This window comes from Hypanus sabinus, chromosome 9 (genome assembly GCF_030144855.1).
Source record: "Hypanus sabinus isolate sHypSab1 chromosome 9, sHypSab1.hap1, whole genome shotgun sequence".
In the NCBI taxonomy this organism is placed as follows: domain Eukaryota; kingdom Metazoa; phylum Chordata; class Chondrichthyes; order Myliobatiformes; family Dasyatidae; genus Hypanus; species Hypanus sabinus.
In genome coordinates, this window is record NC_082714.1 from 123,361,389 (window position 1) to 123,383,668 (window position 22,280).

The window sequence follows — 22,280 nt, forward strand, 5'->3', positions numbered from 1 at the left end:
TGGTACATCAGCAAAGACTCCAGCAAATTTCTACAGATGTACCATGTAGAGCATCCTTACTGGTTGCATCACTATCTGATATGGAGGGGGCCACTACATGGGAATGGAGAAAGCTGCAGAAAGTTACAAACTCGGCCAGCTCCATCATGGACACTAGCCTCCCCATCATCAAGGACATCTTCAAAAGATGATGCCTCAAATAGATGTCGTCCATTATTAAGGAACACCTCACCCAGGACATGCCCACTTCTCATTGCTTCTATCAGGCAGGAGGTACAGAGCCTGAAGACAAACACTCGGTGCTTTAGGAACAGCTTTTTTCTCTTTGCCATCAGATTTCTGAATGCACAATGAATCCATTAACACCAGAACACTATTTCTGTGCTCTCTGTTTGCACTACTTATTTGATTTAATTATATATATTACTTATTACAATTTATAGATTATTTTACCATCATACATCGTGCTGACCTGCTGCCGCAAAACTACAAATTTCACAACATATACCAGAGATATTAGACCTGGTTCTGTGTTTGATTCTTAGGTATTAGTTTATGCTGTCTTATAGTTGATGTACTTTTCTTACCTATCAGTAGGGACCACACCCAAGTCCTCAAAAGGACAATGTCTGTGAAACTGCACTTTGCCTCTCCTGCTGATTCTAGTGGGCTCAATCGCAGTCGTTCGTTCACTGGATTTGGTTCACTGACAAGTAGAAGATCCCAGTAAGTATAATTGAGTATTATAAAATGGCTAATAAACATTTTGAGCTTGAAACTGTGCATCATTAAAGTGGCATTGCAGAGGGTTACCAGGCTAGTTTTGTGTGAGATCCAACATGGGGGGAATTGTGCACAAGACCCAAGGTGCTGTGTAGCTGAACTAGCTTTTTACAATTAAACATGCTTAATGGCTCTTTGTCCAATATCTCCTTCCATTTCAGAGAGTGAAGTTTAGAGGAAATTGGGTGAGAAGAGTCTTGAGAGGAGAGCTGCTGGGCAGATGATTGCACGGAGGTGAATGGCGAAGGAGATGATCAGAGAATTGATCAGATTTGTGGTGGAGAGTGGCTGAGACAAATATCTCTGAGGTCAAAGCAAGATTGCAAAGATAACAGCTAAGTTCAGTTGACGAAATAACTGGTAGGAATAGAAAACATCAGCATGAAGGGGCATATTAATGAGAGAGCTGTTTATTGATGGTGAGAACATGGATTAAGTTTAAAGAAATCGATCTGGAGGAACTGTGGACCAGTTACCTGACTTCAGTGGCTGGAAAGATGTTGGAGGTTTCGGGCTACTTTGAAGGCACATAATAAAATGAAGTCAATATGGTTTATTTATGAGGAAAACTTTGACAAATCTGTTGAAAATCTTTGAGGAAATAACAGACAGAATAGGCAAAGGAGAGCCAGTGGATGTTGTTTACTTGGATTTTCAGAAGGCCTTTGACAAGGTGATGGGCTTGAGGCTGCTAAACAAGATAGGAGCCTAAGATATTACAGGAAAGATACTAACATAGATAGAAGATTGGCTGACTGCATATGCCAGAGATATTAGACCTGATTCTGTTTTTGATTCTTAGTGGGAATAAAGGAGGCCTTTTCTGACTGGCTACCGGTGATGAGTGGTGTTCTGTAAGGCTTGGTGTTGGGGCTTCTTCATTTTATGTTATATGTCAATGATTTGAAATATAAAATTGATGGCTTTGTGGGCAGGTTTGCAGATTATACAATATAGGTGGAGGGGCAGGTACAGAAAGTCTGCAGAAAGACTTAGATTAGGAGAATGGTCAAAAAAGTGGCAGCTGGAATATAGTGTAGGGAAGTGTATGGTAATGCACTTTGTTAGAAGATATAAAGATGTAGACTATTATGTTAACAGGAGAAAATTCAGAAATTGGAGTTGCAAAGGGACTAGGGAATCCTAGTGCCGGATTCCATAAAGGTTAACCAGCAGGTTGAGTTGGTGTTAAGGAAGGCAAATGCAGTGTTAGAATTCATTTCAAGAGAACTAGTATATAAAAGCAAGGATATAATACTCAGGTTTTATAAGACATTGGTCAGCCCACACAGAGTGTTGTGAGCAGTTTTAAGCAGGAGAATGCAGGTTGAGAAGGACAATAAATCAACCATGATGGAATGGCAGATCATACTTGATTGGCTGAATATCCTAATTCTACTCCAACGTCTTAGATAATTCAATTTCCCAACAGAAACAAAATAAGATTGGGCTCCTTCTAAGTAACACTGAAGCTGGCCTGTTAGTTAAGACCATCTTCTGTATGTGTCTATTCTCAGGCTTTATATAAGGGGAACAGTTTTGTGCACATGTTGTTAAAAGTGAGCAGTATATTCAACTACGTTTAACTGAACATGTCTAATGACCTCTATCATCAACAGGCTGGGAATAAAAATGCTGAAGTGCATCACCATTTAGGCTTAACATGAAACTTTAATAACCAAGGTTAATAAGCCTTGCAGTAATTGTAAAGGCAAATACTGCAGCTGTTGGAAATCTGAAATATAAACAGAACAAAAAATGATTTCAGGTTTGAAACAAGTGTTCAGGCCCCAGAGTTCTGTAAAAATGTGTTTGTCTTCTCTTTATGGAAAGTATATTGAAGTTAGTCTACTAAAGTATCACAGCAAAGATACTGTATATTGGCCACTGAAATTACACAATTTGTAAAGAGAACTTACTATTTGGAAGAGAGTATCTTTTTAAATTTCATATTTTTAAAAAATATTAAGGAATCATTTAATTGTTTTTAAGTGTTTGGTGTTATTATTTTAAACTTTGCTTAACTTAATTCGTTGTTAAATCATTTTGAATATTTCTGAATGTCGAAGATATTAATAAACATTCAAAACTTATTGGAAGTTTTGAGAATCTACTAAGTCAGAGGCAGGGCTCAGCTCAGCTGTGAGAACTTTTTTTTCTCAATGCATGGCTTATTTTTTGTCTACCACGTGATGGGAATTATGTCTGTGCTTTGCTTTGCCAAATAAGATCAGATGGCCTCTGGAAGGAAGTTTTCACTGGGGATCTGAATAAAATAAATGCAGGCTTAGCAAGTATGTGAGAGGCAAGCAGGAATGATTGCTGGAGCCAGGAAATTCTAGACTTACATGCTTGCTTAAATCAGTAAAGGACCTTCTTAAGATATAAAGTTTTTTTTGTTGCTCAGGTTTAATTCAAACCAACAAAACAAACTTGATCACAGAAGAATAAATTTAAGGGCTTTTTGCTAGATGTAGCATTTGCTGGTCAAAACTCCCAAGTACTTTGTTTGAAATTAGGCTGTCTGCTTGACTACTGTGTACAGTACATACAATTCCCACACCATCCCACTTATAGTTGAACATCTACTGAAGTAGTGGCAGATGATAGACATGAACTTATTTTCAGTCCTTAAAGTGATTTTTAACCATTCTTATTCATTGAATTCCCCTTTTGCAAAATGCGTTTTCTCTCATTAAAAAATGTATTATTTTTCTCATAGTTTGGGTTTACCGTTGAATATGGTGAAAAATTCATTTTGTGCTGTTTGTATTTCCATAATAGCAGAATGATATAGACACAGTAAGCCAAGACATTTCTGCCGTTTGTTTAGTTTCTAGTTTGCCTGTTGTCAGTCATGAAACAGGCACTAAACTATGAGCATTTCATACATATATCACTTGTGTTGCTTCGGGGCTTAATCTGATATTAAGCTAAATTGAAACAAGTGTTAAAATTACAGGAAACAGCATCTAGGTTTAATTTCAGCTAATGTGATCTGCTACATTTCAATCTTGGACATTGCAAAAAAACTTTATAGAATGGCTGAGAGGTAGTAACAAGCTTTACTGTAATACCCTCACATAGTTTAGCTAGTGAGGAATTTGCCCTTTGGCTTTGAAAGAATCAATAAATAGTTCTGGTTTTATTCTAAAACAATTGGGCATTATCCGAGCTGTTTAGATTTCATTATACTTTCAATATTTAAAAATTTTTACTAGTTGTGATACATGGTAAAATATAAGTTTGTGTATATTAAATTGTAAGTTAATATTCAACTGACTATTTTAATTTTAAAAATCTGTCATTACTATGATTTAGGAAATGAAGGATAAGCTTGCATTTAGTTACTCTTTTCATTTCATTTTAAAGTATGCCTTAGAAATGCAAGAGCAATTACAATGTTATACATATTAACATCTGCATTTGCTGGTTGATATTAACTCCGTCAAATGCCTCAAATTTAATATTCTTATCAGATACAGCATGGTATCACCACTCCCTGTCGCCAAACAAATATCAGTTGCTTTGCAGATGAATCGGGAATGATAGTGCAAAATTGCAAATGTTTCAGCTAAATAAACAAAATATAGTTTAGGATGCATCACAAAAACAGCAATGAGTAAATAAATTTTCCACATGAATGATCATATTTCATATTTTCTTGTGACAAATAAAGGGCCAGTTGGCTCATCAGTCCTCTGATGGCTATTAGAACAATCCCGTCAATCCCATTTCCCCACATATTCCACTGGAGACCATTATGTCACACATTATGCCCAATAACAACTTCCTGATTCACCACCAACCTCTTATGTACAGTGTAATTTACACTAGCCAATTAAGCTAGCAACCAGTGCGTTAGGATGGGGAAGGAAATTGGAGCCCCATCTAATCACGGGGAAAGTGTACAAGAATATGCAGACAGTACTGGACATCGGGTCACTGCACTGGTGAGCTGCACTAAAGAGCACCACTAAAGTGCCTGAGTAACACACTCCTGGAAGTTCAGTAACCAAGCTGCCTGCATTTTATGTGCTATGGAATAAATCCATCTGTAGAACAAGAAAAAAACATTTCTCTGTACCATGATGCATATTTGGAAATTGGTAGTGATTTTTGTGTGTGCAACAAAGTTCTAGAGGCTGGTGGATGCAAAGTAGTAAAGTCAACTGGAATTCCATATGCATTTGGTTTGGCATCTGTTCAGTTGGAGGATCAGTGTGTATTGAAGAAACTGAATGGGGCTTAAATGGGAAAAAAGGACAATGAAGGCCTGCTCAAGTCTAAATTAGAAGGCTTATCCTTATCTTAACCATTACCAGGTAGTTTACACCAAAAGTTGACCATTACCAGGAAGTGCACTCCAAAAGTCAACAATGAAATCCTCACTGACATGTTCAAAATAAGCCCATCTTATTTTTTGGACATACTGAAGTACATCTATGTTTCCCCAGATGTCCACACCACTGCTGCAGTCGATTGTCTAAGATCAGTGTGCATGCGCTCCATCTCCCATCAGCAACTTCTGATTCCAACATTCCATTTCGACCTCACTATTTGAGGTAGTGGTTGCGTTTGGAAACTGGTACTTTAAGAGTCCCGACAAACTAAGATCATAATTCTCAAGCAACTCTTAAAATAAAATGTGATAACTGTGCTGAAAGAATAGGAATTGTGAATCTGGTGGAGTCCTTGCAGATTGTGCTCTTAAAAAAAGAGTCGTGTAAGCACCCGGCTAAGGTTCACTCCACAGTGCCTTCTTACGCCATGTGTCCACATGTAAGTTAGTTTGGATCCTGTTGTCTTTATTTTCAGCATAGTGGAGGTATGCAGCCCTGTGATGAGTTGGCAGGGTTTTATTACTTTTTTTCAACTAACTCCTCCATTATGCAATATGTTCAGTTTATTGCCAGTAAATTTAAATAAATGTGGGTGAGAAATTGCTACCATTCATGTGGGAGAATAATTTTCTTGGAGGCTGTCAGAGAGAGAGAGAGAGCAAAAATTGGAACACTGGAATGATAAATATAACTGTCAAAGGACAATCCAGTTTACAAAAATGATTTAATTCTGAAAAAACAAGTTGTTTACTTATACTGTACTTGTTTTTAAAAATTCCTGAATTCCTGTAATGTTTATTATTTTATTTGGTATTCTGTGCAGATGCTCAGATTTATTTTTAAGCAGAAACATATCATCAGAGCATGAGATTTGTGAAGCATATTTTTCTTTTAACAGTTTCCTAAGGAATTGTTGGGGAATTTTTGGATGTGACGCAGAGACTCCAGCCCTGAAAGAAATGATTCATCCGTGTGAAATGTTACCATTTTGGTTCTAAGTTTCAAAATATGCATATTTTCAGATCCACAATTACATTTTGTAAAATGGCAACTGTGAAAAATTGTAAACATTAGAGGAATTCAGGCCATCAAAACATACATGCTATTCAATTCTTATACTTATATATTTTGAACTGTTCTTGCTTCATCATGGTATATTTGGTGGTTCTTTCAGAATTTTCCACAGCAGTGAAGAATAAGATGCAGGAAGACAGGAAAGGAAGAGGAAAGTGCAACACAGAAACAAAAAAAAAAATTAATAATATGTAACAGTAGTTACAGCAATTTAATTAAGGAACTGGATGACTTATTAAAATACATTGAGCAAAATGGATTAGTTAATAGTTTTTTGATTACTCCTTTAGATTAATAATCAAGAGCACTTCCAGGTTATTGAAACAAATGAAATCAATACACTTATGAGGTGCCTATATTAATGTGGAATTTGTTTCTAGGTATTCAGCAGCAGTAATAGTCAGTGGATCTTGTTGAAATGGCAATGAAAATAGTTCTAAATTTAATTCCCTATTGATTGTTGAAAAATTCAATGCTAATACTTAATCTGAAACCCAAGTAATAGAAGGCAAAGATATTTCAAAGATAGATACTTTTGGTGATTTCTTTTTTATTCAGTCAAAAAAAAACTGTGGTACCTTTTCCCTTATGAAGACAATCTGGCTTGTACAATGCAAGATAAACAAATAATTCATGGCATTTCCCACTTTTCTGAGGTGGACACTTCTAAAGGTGGATTGCCCAAGGCTTTTCTACACTATAACCATGCTTTTAAATGGATGAAGCTAAGTCATTCCCTGTGCCATCTTTTGTTGTGAGAATAGTACTGGAAAGTTTGATTTTAAAATGAACAGAAATGTTTAGATTGACAAACAAGTGACAGCGAAGGGAAGAACATCAGTGAGAATGAAGAGGCAGAGTTCAGACTTGAAATAGAAGAGAGCAAAGAAGGGAAATGCAAAGATTAGTCCAAACTCCCTTGTCCATTTGTCCCTCCCCACTGATCTTCCTCCTGGCACTTATCCTTGCAAGTGGAATAAGTGTTACACCTGACCTCACACCTGCCCATAAACCCTCTCCCTCACGACAATTCAGGGCCCCAAACAGTCCTTCCAGGTGAGGTGACACTTCATCTGTAAGTGCTGTTGGGGGTCATATACTGTGTCCGGTGCTCCCTGTGTTACCTCCTGTATATCAGTGAGACCCGACATCGATTGGGAGACCGCTTTGCCAAGCACCAATGCTCAGTCCACCAGAAGAAGCAGGATTTCCCATTGGCCACCCATCTTAATTCCACGTCCCATTCCCATTCTGACATGCCTATCCATGGCCTCCTCTACTGTCGTGATAAGGCCAAACTCAGGTTGAAGGAACAACAGTTTATATTCCGTCTGGGTAGCCCCAATCTAATGGCATGAACATTGATTTCTCAAACATCCGGTATGCCCCCACCCCCATGTCCTTCACCATTCCCCATTCCCTTTTCCCTTTCTCACCTTGTCTGCCCACCACCTCCCTCTGTTGCACCTCTCCCCTTTTCTTTCTTTCATGGTCTTCTGTCCTCTCCTATCAGACTCCCCTTTCTCCAGCCCTGTATCTGTTTCACCAATCAATTTACCAGCTCTTTACTTAACATAAAGTACACTGCAGATGCTGTGGTCAAATCAAAATGTACAAACAAGCTAGATGAACTCAGCAGGTCAGGCAGCATCCGTTGAAAGGAGCAGTCAATGTTTTGGGTTGAGAAGGGTCTCGACCCGAAACATTGACTGCTCCTTTCAACAGATCCTGCCCGACCTGCTGAGTTCATCCTGCTTGTTTGTACAGCTCTTTACTTCACCCCTCCCTCTCCTGGTTTCACCTATTATCTTGGGTTTCTCTCTCTCCTCCCCCACCTTTTAAGTTTACTCCTTAGCTTTTTTCTTCAGTCCTGTTGAAGGGTCTCAGCCTGAAATATCACTTGTACTTTTTTTCTGTAGATGCTGCCTGTCCTACTGAGTTCCTCTGGCATTTTGTGTGTGTCACTGAGAAAACTTCATTTCATTCATTCAAATGTTTTCCCAATAGATTTGGCTGCAGGATTAAAGACTATGGCATTGTAGTTTGTTCCTACTTAAAAATTTTAAAAATAGAATAAAAGTATCTATCTAATTCAACCGGGTTAAACCTGCTGATTGCCTGCATATTTTTAGTAGTTTACACGATGTGTAATTTCACGACTGAGTGTAGAAAGGTATGTATAACGTTCAGATATGGGGCAACAGACGGTAAGTGCCAATTAAACCACATAAGTACCAAAGCTAGCAGGTAAGACTTGCTATCCACCTTGTTAGGATGTGATGGCAGCTACCCACTTGCTAAATGGATGCCTCCGGCACATCTAAGGTAATTAGCAATGAATAATAAATGTTTTTTTTTCATTTATGCCTGCATGACTAAACTAAAAATAAATCAACACTGAGTTTTGTATTATTATATTTATTACAAAACCAAGGAGAAACTTTCTAAGGTGTTTGATTATGGAGTAATAGTTTGTTCCTCATGTGCCATCTTTCTTTGATAATGTTCAGTTCTGGTTGTGTGATTTTGTTAATGGAATGAAAGCTACTGATATCCAAAGGCGATATTTACACTGAATTACCAATGCTATTATCTTCTTTTGCAGGGCTTCTTTTGTTAGTAGAAGTTCTCCATTGTCAAGAAATTCTTCAGTAAAATCAACAAAGAGGCAAGTGACGTCACCAAAAAACTCTAGCACCTTGGAGCCACAGCCAGTCCGTGTGGAGAAAATATGCAAATCATTAAGGAAAGGCCTGAAGTGAGAACCTTTAAAAACATGTTTCTATGTAAAGAGCAATTTACTCAATTTGGCATTACTAAACTATATAAACTATAGTGTGATCTGGTACAGTTCGCCAAAGTGATACCTCTCCAGATTAACAATCGCTTCATGTCAATTCTTAGTGCCAAGCAACAGTTTGGAGGAGACAGTCTTCATATCAACATTTGCTGACTAATGTCACCTAATTCTCCTCCTTTATTATGCTTCTCACTACCCTCTCTCTAGCCTCACCAAAGATGAATAGCATCTGCTGCACTGTCTGCACAATATGGCTTGTAATTCTCATAAATTCTTCCCTCCAGTAGATGATGACTCCAATCTAATGGTGGAGTAAAGGAAGTTGTTCTTAAAACATTGAATGTAAATGTTCAGACTCCTCCCTGTTAGGAGTAGTGGGAAGAGGACATGTTCCAGATAGTGAAGGATCTTAATGTTGGATGCCCCCCCGCCTTTTTGAGACACCTTCTCTTGAAGATGTCCCTGTTGGTTGGGAGAGATGTGCCCATGTTGGAGCTGACTGAGTCTACAACTCTGCACAGCTTCTTGTGATTCCGTAGACTGGAACCTCTATATCAGGCTGTGATACAATGAGTCAGAATGCTCTTCACTAAACTTCTGTAGGGATTTGCAAGAGTATTTGGTGACATACCAAATCTCCTCAGATGCCTTCATTTCTTCACAACTAATTCAGTGGGTCTTTTATGACTATTGAGAGGATAGACAGGGTCTTAGTTTAACACAACATCTCTAATTTTACATCTGGAGGGTGTCCTAAACATACAGCCTTCTCAGAAACTAAGTCTACAATCAAGTGTTTCTATTAAGAGACTTTTAGATAGGTACACGGAGCTTAGAAAAATAGAGGGTTATGGGTAAGCCTAGCAATTTCTAAGGTAGGGACATGTTCAGCACAACTTTGTCGTCTGAAGGGCCTGTATTGTGCTGTAGGTTTTCTATGTTTCTATGTTACTAACTTTAGCAAATACAGGTCATCCTTGGGAAATGAACAAATTCCATTTTTACAGACATCGATTAGACTATTTTGTTCATAAGTGAGAAAATAATACAACTCACTTGATAAGGAACCATATACTTTCACAGTATGATGATGGTATCAAAACCACAGAGGACTGATAAGTAAGAATTATTGCTAAAAGTGGAGAGAGAAAGGAAACTATTCTGCTATATGGAGGAACAAATGTAGTATGCATGCCAGACTTTATAATTTACTAATATTATAGCAATTCATTCAATTGTATCAGACATTCGTAACCTGGGAATGGCCAGTAAATTTTTTCTGTATCAAAATCAGCAAATGTAGCTAACCGTTGATTAATAACTAAACTGGTGACTGAGCAAGTATGCCTGAAGTTTTAACATGTGGTCTTAAAAGTCTAGTCTGCAAATTCACTTACCTGTTCATAACTGGGTATTACTGGAAGTTACCCATGCAGCTGTAAGTTTCTGTTAATGCAGAGATCAGATCCATCAGATAGAAGCAAAGCTTCATCTTTGAATAATGTTATATTTAATAGTTATATTTAATTTGCAGATTTTCTCTTGTTCCATATTTAATGGTTACTTTATTTTATTGCAGCAATTATCTTAAATCATACCAAAATGAATTGGATTTGCTGACCATGCAACAAAAAGACATGAAAAAGAACTCCAGATTGGTATGCAAACTATAGCAACATCACTATTCATTGAATTTGAATTGAGAGCACAACAGCTAGCCTGATACTGCGCCATCTTTGTTAACTGATTTTTGAATATTAATTTTGTCTTCAGAAAACTAAAGCACTAAAATATGTATCATGTTATATTTTACTGCTTAGGCCACAGGTTTCATTGACAAAACCAGTATTTGGAGAAGAGAGGTGGGGCCTTGGATGATAGAGCAGTGTATTTAATACAATTCATGTTCAACAGGGTTAAATCAGTCACAATCCTTGAAACAAAGTTAGAATGTTTTCTCAAAATTGGTTGCCTAGAATGTTGTAAGTACCTCTGGTTTCTTTTCCAGAAAACTAAATGGGAAACTCAAAGTAAAGCATTACTTGTTATCATCTAGGAAATATCCAGGTGTTTAATTCTCTAATACCGTGAAGATTCATGTGCTGGAATCAAGTTTTCTTTGCATAATAACAGTAAAATGTAGGCGAAAATATATGTTGAAATGATCATGATCCATTTTAAAACTATGGTTTTGCGCTGCAGCTCTGAAGAATTATTATTCTTCATAAAGTTATTTTGTGCAACAAATCTGCTTGTCATATCATCAAGAAAGAAAGAAAAGAACGTTATTTTGTAGACCTAGTTCCAGTCATAAATTAAAATGTCAGGAATACTATCCATTATCATCAACCTCATTGCAATTTACTTACTCTCATGGCTAGAGCTATGTGTGGGATAAAGAAGTAGGAGGATTGTGGTCCTCTTGATGACCATTTTATGACATTGGGGAAATATATGCATAGTAATAATATGAATGTTTTTTGTGTCCTGCTAAATTTAAAACACTGAGCATGTCCATTTTTGTGACTGACTACATCTTGTTACCTACAGCTGTGTACTGAATTCAGTTGTTCAGAATCTTGGAATGCTCCCAAGTTTCTGAGACCCTTGTCCATAAAACTCAAACTGCAACACCTATAATACAGGGTAGATGGGTATCATTCCTCTTCATTCTGCTTTGAGTTATGTGTCTGTAACATGTCAAAAGAAACTTCAATAATGCCTGTTTTTTGAAAGGTTTTTTTTAAATTTCAGAAATCATAACATTAATATATTTTCCTTCTGCTTATTACTGCAGGCTTTTTTATATGATCTAGATAAGGTAAGAATATTTTCAATTTATAATACTGGTGCGGGTGGACTTTTGTGTCTAACTAGAATAGCTCACAAGTGTGATGTAACTGCTCAGTTTGTATGAAGTTAATGTGGGGAAGTGTACAGTATTCTGAGATTTAAATAGAAGCTGCAACATATAGATCTGGCCTAGATTAGTGGCTGCAGAGCCTACTTCCGCAGGAGCTTAAACATTATTTATAAGCAATTGCAGCATTTTTATGTGGAACCAAGAGAAGCACTTCAACATCTCTTGTCCCATACAAAATCAAAGAATGTAAGATCACTCACTGTGTGAAAACTGCAGTCACTACAAATTGTGTAAGAGTCTGCTTTCTTTACTTAGCATGGTGCCTGCTTGAAAATTGATTATGCTGCATATCAATTTACCTGAATATTAAACCAGCGATTCTTGTGGATTAGTGGCCCTTCCAAAGGTCCTTCTCCACCCCTGACTTTCATGAATGCACCGATGGGCATTGAAAGGACGAATTATTGGTGGCAGGACTGTAACGTAGGATTTACATTATTCCTGCAAATATTGGTATTAATTATTTGGCTTTGACCGCTAATGAAAATGTAAGGCACGATAGAGTAGCAATTAGCGCATCACTTTACAGTGCCATCTGTAAGATTGGGGTTCGATTCCCACCACTGTCTGTAAGGAGTTTGCACATTCTCCCTGTGAATGCATGGGTTTCCTCCGATGCTCTAGTTTCCTCCCACAATCTAAGGATGTATGGTTAGGATTAGTGAGCCATGGGGATGCTATGTTGGCGCTGGAAGAGTGGCGACACTTGCAGGTACTACCAAGCACATCTTTCCCTCCCCCTCTCTTTCTGCTTTCCACAGGGATCGCTCCCTATGCGACTCCCTTGTCCACTCATCCCTCCCATCCCTTCCTACCGATCTCCCTCCTGGCACTTATCCTTGTAAGCGGAACAAGTGCTACACCTGCTCTTACACTTCCTCCCTCACCACCATTCAGGGCCCCAGACAGTCCTTCCAGGTGAGGTGACACTTCACCTGTGAGTCAGCTGGTGTGGTATATTGCATCTGGTGCTCCCAGTATGGCCTTTTATATATTGGTGAGACGTGACGCAGACTGGGAGATCATTTCGCTGAACACCAATGCTCGGTCCGCCAGAGAAAGCAGGATCTCCCAGTGGCCACACATTTTAATTCCACGTCCCATTCCCATTCTGATACATCTATCCATGGCCTCCTCTACTGTCAAGATGAAGCCACACTCAGGTTGGAGGAACAACACCTTATATACCGGCTGGGTAGCCTCCAACCTGATGGCATGAACATTGACTTCTCTAACTTCTGTTAATGCCTCTCCTCCCCTTCTTACCCCATCCCTGACATATTTAGTTATTTGTTTTTTTCTCTCTCTCTGCCCATCACACTCTGCCTGCTCTCCATCTCCCTCTGGTGCTCCCCCCCCCCCCGTTTCTTTCTCCTGAGGCCTCCTATCCCATGATCCTTTCCCTTCTCCAGTTCTGTATCACTTTCGCCAATCACCTTTCCAGCTCTTAGCTTCATCCCACCCCCTCTGGTCTTCTCCTATCATTTTGCATTTCTCCCTCCCCCACTACTTTCAAATCTCTTAGTATCTTTCCCTTCAGTTAGTCCTGACGAAGTGTCTTGGGCCGAAACGTCAACAGTGCTTCTCCTTATAGGTGCTGCCTGGCCTGCTGTGTTCCACCAGTATTTTGTGTGCGTTGTTTGAATTTCCAGCATCTGCAGATTTCCTCATGTTTAAACTTGCAGGCTGCCCAGCACAATCCTCACTGATTTGATTTGGAGCAATAACACTTTTCACCTGTATATTTTGATGTACAAATAAAGCTAATCTTTAAATTTTAATCTTTAATGATTTATGTTTCAGCAAATTAGAAGTACTGAGAGATACATCAGGAAATTGGAATTTCACATCAGCAGGGTAAGATTTTGCACGTTACCAATAAAGGATTTTTTTCCAAATTAAGAGGTAATTTAAATAGCCTCATGTGGATAATAAAAGCAGCTGTTTAATTTTCACCTAAATGCTGTTTTACATTTAATGAAATAAAATACATTGGGAGTAGTAGATTCAACTTGGTAAATCATAAGTCATAAGTTCATTAACTTAGATATAGAATTTAAAAATATGAAAGGTAACTGAAGCTATTGTTACACAAATTATTAAATAGAACATTCAGTTGTTTTCTACTGGTAACATCATTTAAAATCTATGTTTTTGCTAACTTGTTAAAAAACACTGGACCATGACATTTTGAAATGTTTTACTGAGCTGAATTTCTGGAACTTTGTCACAATATTAGCATGGAAGCCATGTCACAAAATATTCATTTTAGCTGGAACTTCTACAAAAGAGATTTCATATCGTTAAAATTATGTATAAAATAGTATTGGCAGCCCAGTAGCATAGCATTTAGTGCAAGGCTTCACAGGACCACCTGTGAGATCAGGGTTCAATTTCGGCTGCTATCTGTAAGGAGTTTGTACATTCTCCATGAGATGGTGCGTGTATCCTCTGGGTGTTCTGGTTTCCTCCCATACTCCAAAGATGTATGGTTAGAGTTAGTGGGTTGTGAGCATGCTATGTTGGCCCCAGAAGTGTGGCATCACTTCTGGCTGCTCAGCACAATCCTTGCTGATATGGTTTGAGATGAATGACGTATTTCACTGTATACTTTAATGTACATGTGACAAATAAAATTAACATTTTTAAGTGTTACAATATTATCGTTATTGCCTTTGGAAGCTTCAGTCCCAAATTTTCACAGTGATGACTACAAAATAATTAATTCTTAATGTCCTCTGAAATATATTAGCAAACCATACTTACACAAAAATAATCACTAGACAATAGCTCCACATCACCGCTTTAGGGAAGTTTGCGATTGGCAGTGAATTCAAATCACCTATTGACCAAAGACAAGCAGTATGTAAGCAAATTTTTAACGGTGTTCCAAGCAAGCTAATTAGTTATTTCCTAGAATGATATTCATGACTTGCTTTTGCAAATAATGTTTCTAATGGATTTAAAATTCAAATTTAATGGTTTTACTATTAGTATTATATGTGTTAAAAATTCATTAGCTAAGGCTTCACCTGCCAATGTAATATGAAGCAAAATGTATTTCAGATTGCAAGCATCTGCATAAAAACAGGAAAAATACCAGAGATTTAGTGTTTCAGGCCAATAACTCCTCATCAGAACTGGAAAGCAAGTAAACAAGCCACACACAGTGAGGGAAGGAAGGACAAAGAAAAGAACATCTCTGATAAGACGCAGGACTAGGTTTACTAGGTGACATAATTGCTCTGGGACCAGTTAGTAAGTTTCTGCTAATTTGTTTGAAGCAGTGTTTGTAGAGAGAGATGAATGAGGGTATTTAGAGAGAATATAAAGACCAACAACATGCTGAAGCTGGGAGATACAGAACGCAGCAGATGCTTTATTTAATTTAAATAAAGGTTGTAAATTGATTTTAATTAATGCTATTTATGACATGAAAAGTTTATTGTCAATGATCAATGGTAAAGTTAATAAAAGAACCAAAAGCCAAAGCAATACAAATGAAAATATAGTCTTAAGACACAATTTTATATAAGACTTTGTAAAATCATTTTCTTACTAAGTGACATGATCGGGCTCAAATATAGGCCTAGCAGATGAAAACTTTTTTTTTGTTGCACAAATACTCAGTTCTGGGTTGAACTTTAGATAAGCACACACGGGTTTCACCTTCAACTGAAATGAGATAATCTCTATCCTTGCTCTTGATGCTTGTTAAACAAGAAAAAAGCTTACTCACACATGTAAGAAGTTAAAAACTGCAACAAATTGTTCATTGCTTTCCTATGAATGGCAGGATATCTTCTTTCACAGAAATCCAGAACTTGCCCAGGGGCAGGTCAATAAATCTCATCTTGAGTGCATGATCAGAGTGCAGCTCACAAAGTTCTTCCTCTTCTCTCAGAGTCAAGTTCTCAGGCTGAGCTAAAGATTCAGAGAAAGGGTCCCTCACCCAGTCATACACTTGTGCTCAAAGGGAGGAAGAATTTTGTTCTGAAATTCTTCCAGGTGGTTTTCAATAAGACTCAAGACTTTCTGATATCCTTCCTCACACTCAAGCCCAAGCAACCTTTTCCAAAGGTTCAGTTTCTTGTTAAATCCAAGAATCTTGTCACTTGAGGTCAAAATATTTTCTCCAGGGCCTTGCAGAGATTTGTTCCACTGGTTCATATGATGAAAAATGTCTACTAAGTAGACTAGTTTCTGCAGCCATTCTTCATCTTTAAAGCACTTAGCAAAATCAGGCCTACTATTTTCTTGGAAATACTCTTGCAATTAACCTTTTAGCTCAAATACCCTATTGAGAACTCTTCTTCCACCAGATTTCTGTGTGTGCAGGAGATCGGTGTGCTCTTTGTCCAGGTGTTCACACAGTTTTTTAAAACAATCTTGAGTGAACTGGTCTTTGTTTAATAAAATTAACTACTTTTGTAGCAGCATCCAGAACCTTTTTCATTTCTTCTCCATGTGTTTTTGACATCAGCACCTCTCTGTAAAGAAAGCAGTGTGTTATGACAACATCAGGATATTATTTTTTACAAGGGAAACAAACCCTCTCATGGAGCCAACGATTGATGAGATACCATCGGTACAAATGCCAACACAGTTCCTCCAAGAAAGACCTTTTGTTTTCAGATAAAGCAACATATCTTGGCCTTTGCTTGTTTTGTGCAGTTATTTGCAATAGAAAAAGTTTTATTGTATTTCAACATCATTTACAAATATTACAAATGTGACAACATGACATTTATTGGGGAAATCTGCTGACTCATCAACCCGGATAGAGAGCCTGTTGTTTTTCAGTTTATCACAGAAAACCTCTTCAGCATCATGAGACAGGTCATCAATACATCGACTTATCACACTACTTGAGAGTGCCCACCTTCTCACCTGAACAAAAACCATTAAAAAGCCTGTTCTCAAGCAGATGACTGTGCTTTTCTCACACACACAGAGGACACGCTACAGACTTCCCTCACAGTTTGCCAAGGCCACAAGGGCTTGCAGGTTAATGGTCAGTCTGAAGAAAGCAATGATCCTCTATCAAAAGCCCCCTCGTATCACCATTAATGACAGTCCTCTCACCATGATTGATCAGTTCACCCACCTGGGCAGCGTCCTCTCCAACGACGCCACGGTAGTAAGGGACGTTGACAATCAACTGACCAGAGACAGCAGTGCCTTCAGGCACCTCCAGAAACGTGTGTAGAAGAACCTGCAGCTGTGTCTGTCCACAAAAAGCCAAGTGTACAGGGCTGTCGTCATTACAACACTACTATATAGCTCTGAAGCCTGGGTCTTGTATCTCAAGCAAATCCGGTTGCTTGAGCAATTCCATCAGTGTTGCTTCCACTCCATCATGGGTATCAGCTGGCAGGATCATGTCTCCAGCAACAAGATCCTGAAGAAAGCTCAACTTCCAAGCATTGAAGCCATATTGCTGCTCAGGCAGCTCCACTGACCAGACCACGTGTCTCACATGGACAACTCCAGGTTACTGAAAGCAGTTCTCTATGGAGGACTCTCTCAGGGCAAGAGAAATCATGGTGCCCCGTGCAAGAGGTACAAAGACCAACTTAAGCAGCAGCTCTCTCAGACAAATATCAAGGTCAATGAGTGGCAGCAGCTGGCTTGTGACAGAGACCAGTGGAGAACACTGATTTATGGAGCAGCCAAGAATATTGTGGAATCCAGAAGAATGATTGCTGAAGAGAAGTGATGATGCAGGAAGGATTCTACTACCCAAGTGCCCGCATCCCAGCTGTTCCTGTGTCCCTACTGCTCCAGAGTTTGCAGATCCAGAATTGGCCTCTGCAGCCACCAACAATCATGCCATCACTCCTGAGGACTCTTCTTCCCTCCTGATCTTCACGAGGGAAGAACCAGTCATCATCATTATTGAGCGTGAAACCTTTTCAATTTTTCGTACTGCATCTGTACATGCTGGCATTATTAGGTTTTCACCAGCTGTGCGACTTTTCTGTTTCTGGGTAGTAAATTCTGCTACTAAATTACTTGCTCCCTGGAACTTTTTACAGACTGTGACTTTATTATCAAAAGCTTGACTCTGTTTGCTTTGAGATTCATCAGTTCTATGTGTCATATGGCTATGATTTGTAGTTAAGTGTCTTTTCAGTTTTGCTGGAACAAAATGGCACAATGAAATAGGACAATTTGGATCACTAGTCCATGTAAAACCCATTGATCAATAGTTTACATTGTAAAGATGGAATCTTTTGTGTCCATTGTTGTACTAGTGCTGTGAAATTACTCAGAAGATTGTATCATTAGACATTGGACTGTCAGATATGTTCATAAAACACAGGGGTTAATAAAAAAATAAAATTGGGCGAGTCTATTCAATGCTTGGAAATGCACTTCATGCTCCTCATCAGTCTAGGGTCCTCCCCTCCATGCAATACACCACTCACCAATGGTCAACACCCTCCCCAACCAAATAAACATGGTCATACTCCTCACTGCCATGCAGAGCTGAGAGACCTCTTAGGAGATTGCTAACAAGTATGCTCGGTCACTGCCCACCACTACGAGCGCTAGCATCACACATTGCATGAAGTTCAAAAACAATGTTATTTTAATTACGATCTCTTGTGGAACCTCTGCTGTGGAGGGTCCAATCGCAGAAAAAATTGCCAACATTTATAAAAGCCTTCATGGCATAACTTTTATCTTTCATTCACAAAATGTAGCTTTAAATTGCTCATTCCTAATTACCTTTGAATGATGGCTTGCAAGACCATCACTGGTCAGTTTTGGAGTTAATTACATTGCTGGGGAGTGAAAAGATAAGGATGGCAGATTTCCCTTCCTAAGGGGTGGTAATGAAGTAGAGGGTTTTTTAATGATAGTCCAGTAATGACAATGAACTTATATTCCAGGAATACTTAATTAGCTGGATTTATTTTCTCCAATTTCAATAATCTTTAGATTTTTGGTCAAATATCTAGAGCCAATCTGTTTTCACCTGCTTTCTGCTATCTCCTTCATGACCTGATGAGGGTTGGACAGTTAAGGATTATTCAAGCACAGTAACCAATGCTGGTTTTCCAGAGATATTCACTTTAATACCCATCTACTCTGCTTACTTAATCAAGTGTCCTTATAAGTTTGAATTTATCCATTAAATACCCATTTAACTTATTTTCAGCACAAACTTTATCTTCTTCAGTCTCTCTAACATCCAGGAGATTGTGAAAAGTGTGATGAAAGTAGATTCAATAGTAATTTTCAAAAGGGTATTAGATATACCATAAATTTGAAAGTAAAAACTAAAATACAGGCCAATAGGTAAAGCAAAAGGAATTGTGATTAATCAGTGTTTTCAACAAACTACTTGTACCATATTCAACTTGAAAGCTCAGTCCATGCTATACAATGGAAAACAATAGAAAATTTTAAAAAATCAAAGCTTTGAAGAGTATCTTCATAGAGTGTTTTGGATTATGGAACTGATGTGGTCAATTATCCTGCAGATAGAAGAATTGTATGAGTCCTACTTCATCCAATGGCGTCTACGCAATGGGGCCAACAACATGAGAAGAGCTTACTCAGTGTCTCCTTCTACCAAAGGATCACGGGAGACACTGCTGGAGATTAATAGGAACTACAAGTTATGTACAGAGGTAACTTTAAAATTCATTGCTTTTTTATCTTGGAAATGTGACCCTGTTTAAAAAAAGGCTCCAATTTATGTATGCATTAAGCAGATTGTAAAGGCATTGTACTTTGGATTAGCGATTGATCTAATGCTCTATACTGAAAATGCTGGACGGTCCTGCCAAATGGTTTTGACCCAGAACATTGACTGTACTCATTGTTCCTCCATTTTGTGTGTGTTGCTTGGATTTCCAGCATTTGCAGATTTTCTCTTGCCCTATTTTAGTTTGAAGCATCTTTGTTTTCTAATTCCACTTATTCGAAGTAAGCTTCTTATGAAAGGTAGAAACTGCTACAAATTTAAAACAATTTACTTGATAGTGTAGCGGTGTGCTACGTGCAGCGCTAAAATTACGACACGGAGTCGGTAACTGCAGTCGAAGGAAAAACTTTATTCAAAATCTTCAGCCTCACTTTTAAGCCTCCCTCAACCCGTCCCCCGTGGCGCAGAGGCTCCAAAGCTCTGTGCTCGCAAACCCCCGTAGGCTATCTAATTGTGAGCCGGTTCGGATGTGCCAGGAAATGGGTCGCCACATAACCTCCCCCACCCAGAACCGGCGATACACCCCCCAGTGTCCACAGTCTGGGCCGGAACCTGCTTGGGAGGTCGGCCTCTGCGCCGAGGTGCCGGAAACTCGGCCAGTTGCGCCAGGTCCACATGGGCCGGTTTGAGGCGGTCCACTGTGAAAACCTCCTCTTTCCCCCCAACGTCCAGCACGAACGTGGACCCGTTGTTCCGGAGCACCATAAACGGCCCCTCGTATGGCCGCTGCAGCGGTGGCCGATGCCCGCCCCTTCGTACAAACACAAACTTACAGTTTTGCAGGTCTTTGGGTACGCAGATCGTGTTCCGCCCGTGCTGTGAAGTGGGTATGGGGGCCAGGTTACCGAGCTTCTCGCGTAGTCTGCCCAGGACTGCTGCGGGATCTTCCTCTTGCCCCCGTGGGGCTGGTAGGAACACCCCGGGGACAACCAGGGGCGCGCCGTATACCAACTCGGCCGACGAGGCGTGCAGGTCATCCTTGGGCACTGTGCGGATGCCGAGTTGGACCCAGGGAAGCTCGTCCGCCCAGTTGGCTCCTCGCAGACGGGTCATGAGGTCCGACTTCAGGTGACGGTGGAAACGCTCCACTAGCCCGTTCGACTGTGGGTGGTAGGCAGTTGTGTGGTGCAGCTGAGTCCCCAAAAGGCTGGCCATAGCTGACCACAGGCTGGAGGTGAACTGGGCGCCTCTGTCGGAGGTAATGTGGGCCGGTACACCAAAGCGAGATATCCAGGTGGTGATCAGGGCTCGGGCGCAAGATTCGGAGGTGGTGTCGGTGAGCGGGACTGCCTCTGGCCATCTTGTGAACGGGTCCACAATAGTCAGGAGGTGCCGCGCTCCTCGCAACACTGGCAGGGGGCCCACGATATCCACATGAATGTGGTCAAAACACCGGTGGGCGGGATGGAACTGCTGCGATGCGGCTTTGGTGTGCCGCTGCACCTTGGCCATCTGGCAGTGCATGCACATTTTGGCCCATTCACTGACCTGTTTGCGGAGTCCGTGCCAAACGAACCTGCTGGAAACCATCCGGACAGTCATCCAGATGGAGGGATGCGCCAAGTTATGAATGGAGTTGAAAACACGGCGCCGCCAGGCTGTCGGGACGACGGGACGGGGCTGGCCGGTGGCGACGTCACAGAGTAGGGTCCTCTCACCCGGGCCCACGGGGAGGTCCTGGAGCTGCAAACCGGAGACTGCGGTTCTGTAATTCGGAATCTCCTCATCTGCCTGCTGTGCCTCTGCCAGTGCCTCAAAGTCTACCCCTTGGGAAAGGGCATGAACAGTAGGGTGAGAGAGCGCATCAGCCACGACATTGTCCTTACCCGAGACGTGCCGGACACCCGTCGTGTATTCAGAGATGTAGGACAGGTGGCGTTGCTGGCGGGACGACCAGGGGTCAGACGCTTTTGTAAACGTAAAGGTAAGCGGTTTGTGGTCCGTGAACGCGGTGAAATGCCGACCTTCTAGGAAGTACCTGAAATGCCGGATTGCCAGGTAGAGCGCCAACAGTTCCTGGTCGAAAGCACTGTACTTGAGCTCGGGTGGCCGCAGGTGTTTGCTGAAAAACGCCAGGGGTTGCCAGCGACCTGCGATGAGTTGCTCCAGTACGCTGCTGTGTTAGATGCGCCCACTGTGAGGGCGGTAGGGGCGTCCATTCTGGGATGTACTAGCATTGTGGCATTTGCCAAAGCTTCCTTCGTTTGAACGAAAGTGGTGGCAGACTCCTCGTCCCAGGTAATGTCCTTGCTCGGACCCGACATCAGGGCGAACAGGGGGCGCATGATCCGGGCAGCTGAAGGGAGGAAGCGGTGGTAGAAATTGACCATACCTACGAATTCCTGAAGGCCTTTGATCGTGGTGGGTCGGGGGAAGTGGCGGACCGCATCTACCTTAGCGGGCAGAGGGGTTGCCCCGTCTTTAGTAATCCTGTGGCCCAGGAAGTCAATGGTATCAAGTCCGAACTGGCATTTGGCGGGGTTGATTGTAAGACCGTACTCACTCAGTCGGGCGCAGAGTTGATGGAGGTGGGACAGATGCTCCTGACGACTGCTGCTGGCTATGAGGATGTCATCCAAATAGATGAATGCGAAGTCCAGGTCCCGTCCCACCGCGTCCATTAGCCGCTGGAACGTC

The 22,280-nt window shown here is 40.4% G+C and overlaps 1 protein-coding gene across 6 annotated transcripts in view; it reads left to right on the forward strand.

The window, feature by feature from the left end:
* Positions 1 to 22,280, forward strand: part of LOC132399771 (RIPOR family member 3-like) — a 187,369-nt gene that overhangs the window by 81,255 nt on the left and 83,834 nt on the right. For 4 of the 6 annotated variants that reach the window (XR_009514069.1, XR_009514068.1, XM_059980503.1 and 1 more), the window contains exons 3-8: positions 595 to 726; positions 8,806 to 8,958; positions 10,580 to 10,658; positions 11,798 to 11,821; positions 13,727 to 13,780; positions 19,417 to 19,566. Coding sequence is in view for 4 of the 6 variants with exons in the window: in XM_059980503.1 (XP_059836486.1) it covers positions 626 to 726; positions 8,806 to 8,958; positions 10,580 to 10,658; positions 11,798 to 11,821; positions 13,727 to 13,780; positions 19,417 to 19,566 (561 nt within the window). In the remaining 2 variants the exon portion in view is untranslated. The remainder of the gene's footprint in view (positions 1 to 594; positions 727 to 8,805; positions 8,959 to 10,579; positions 10,659 to 11,797; positions 11,822 to 13,726; positions 13,781 to 19,416; positions 19,567 to 22,280) is intronic. The other 2 variants (XM_059980504.1, XM_059980505.1) reach the window with 2 other exon arrangements.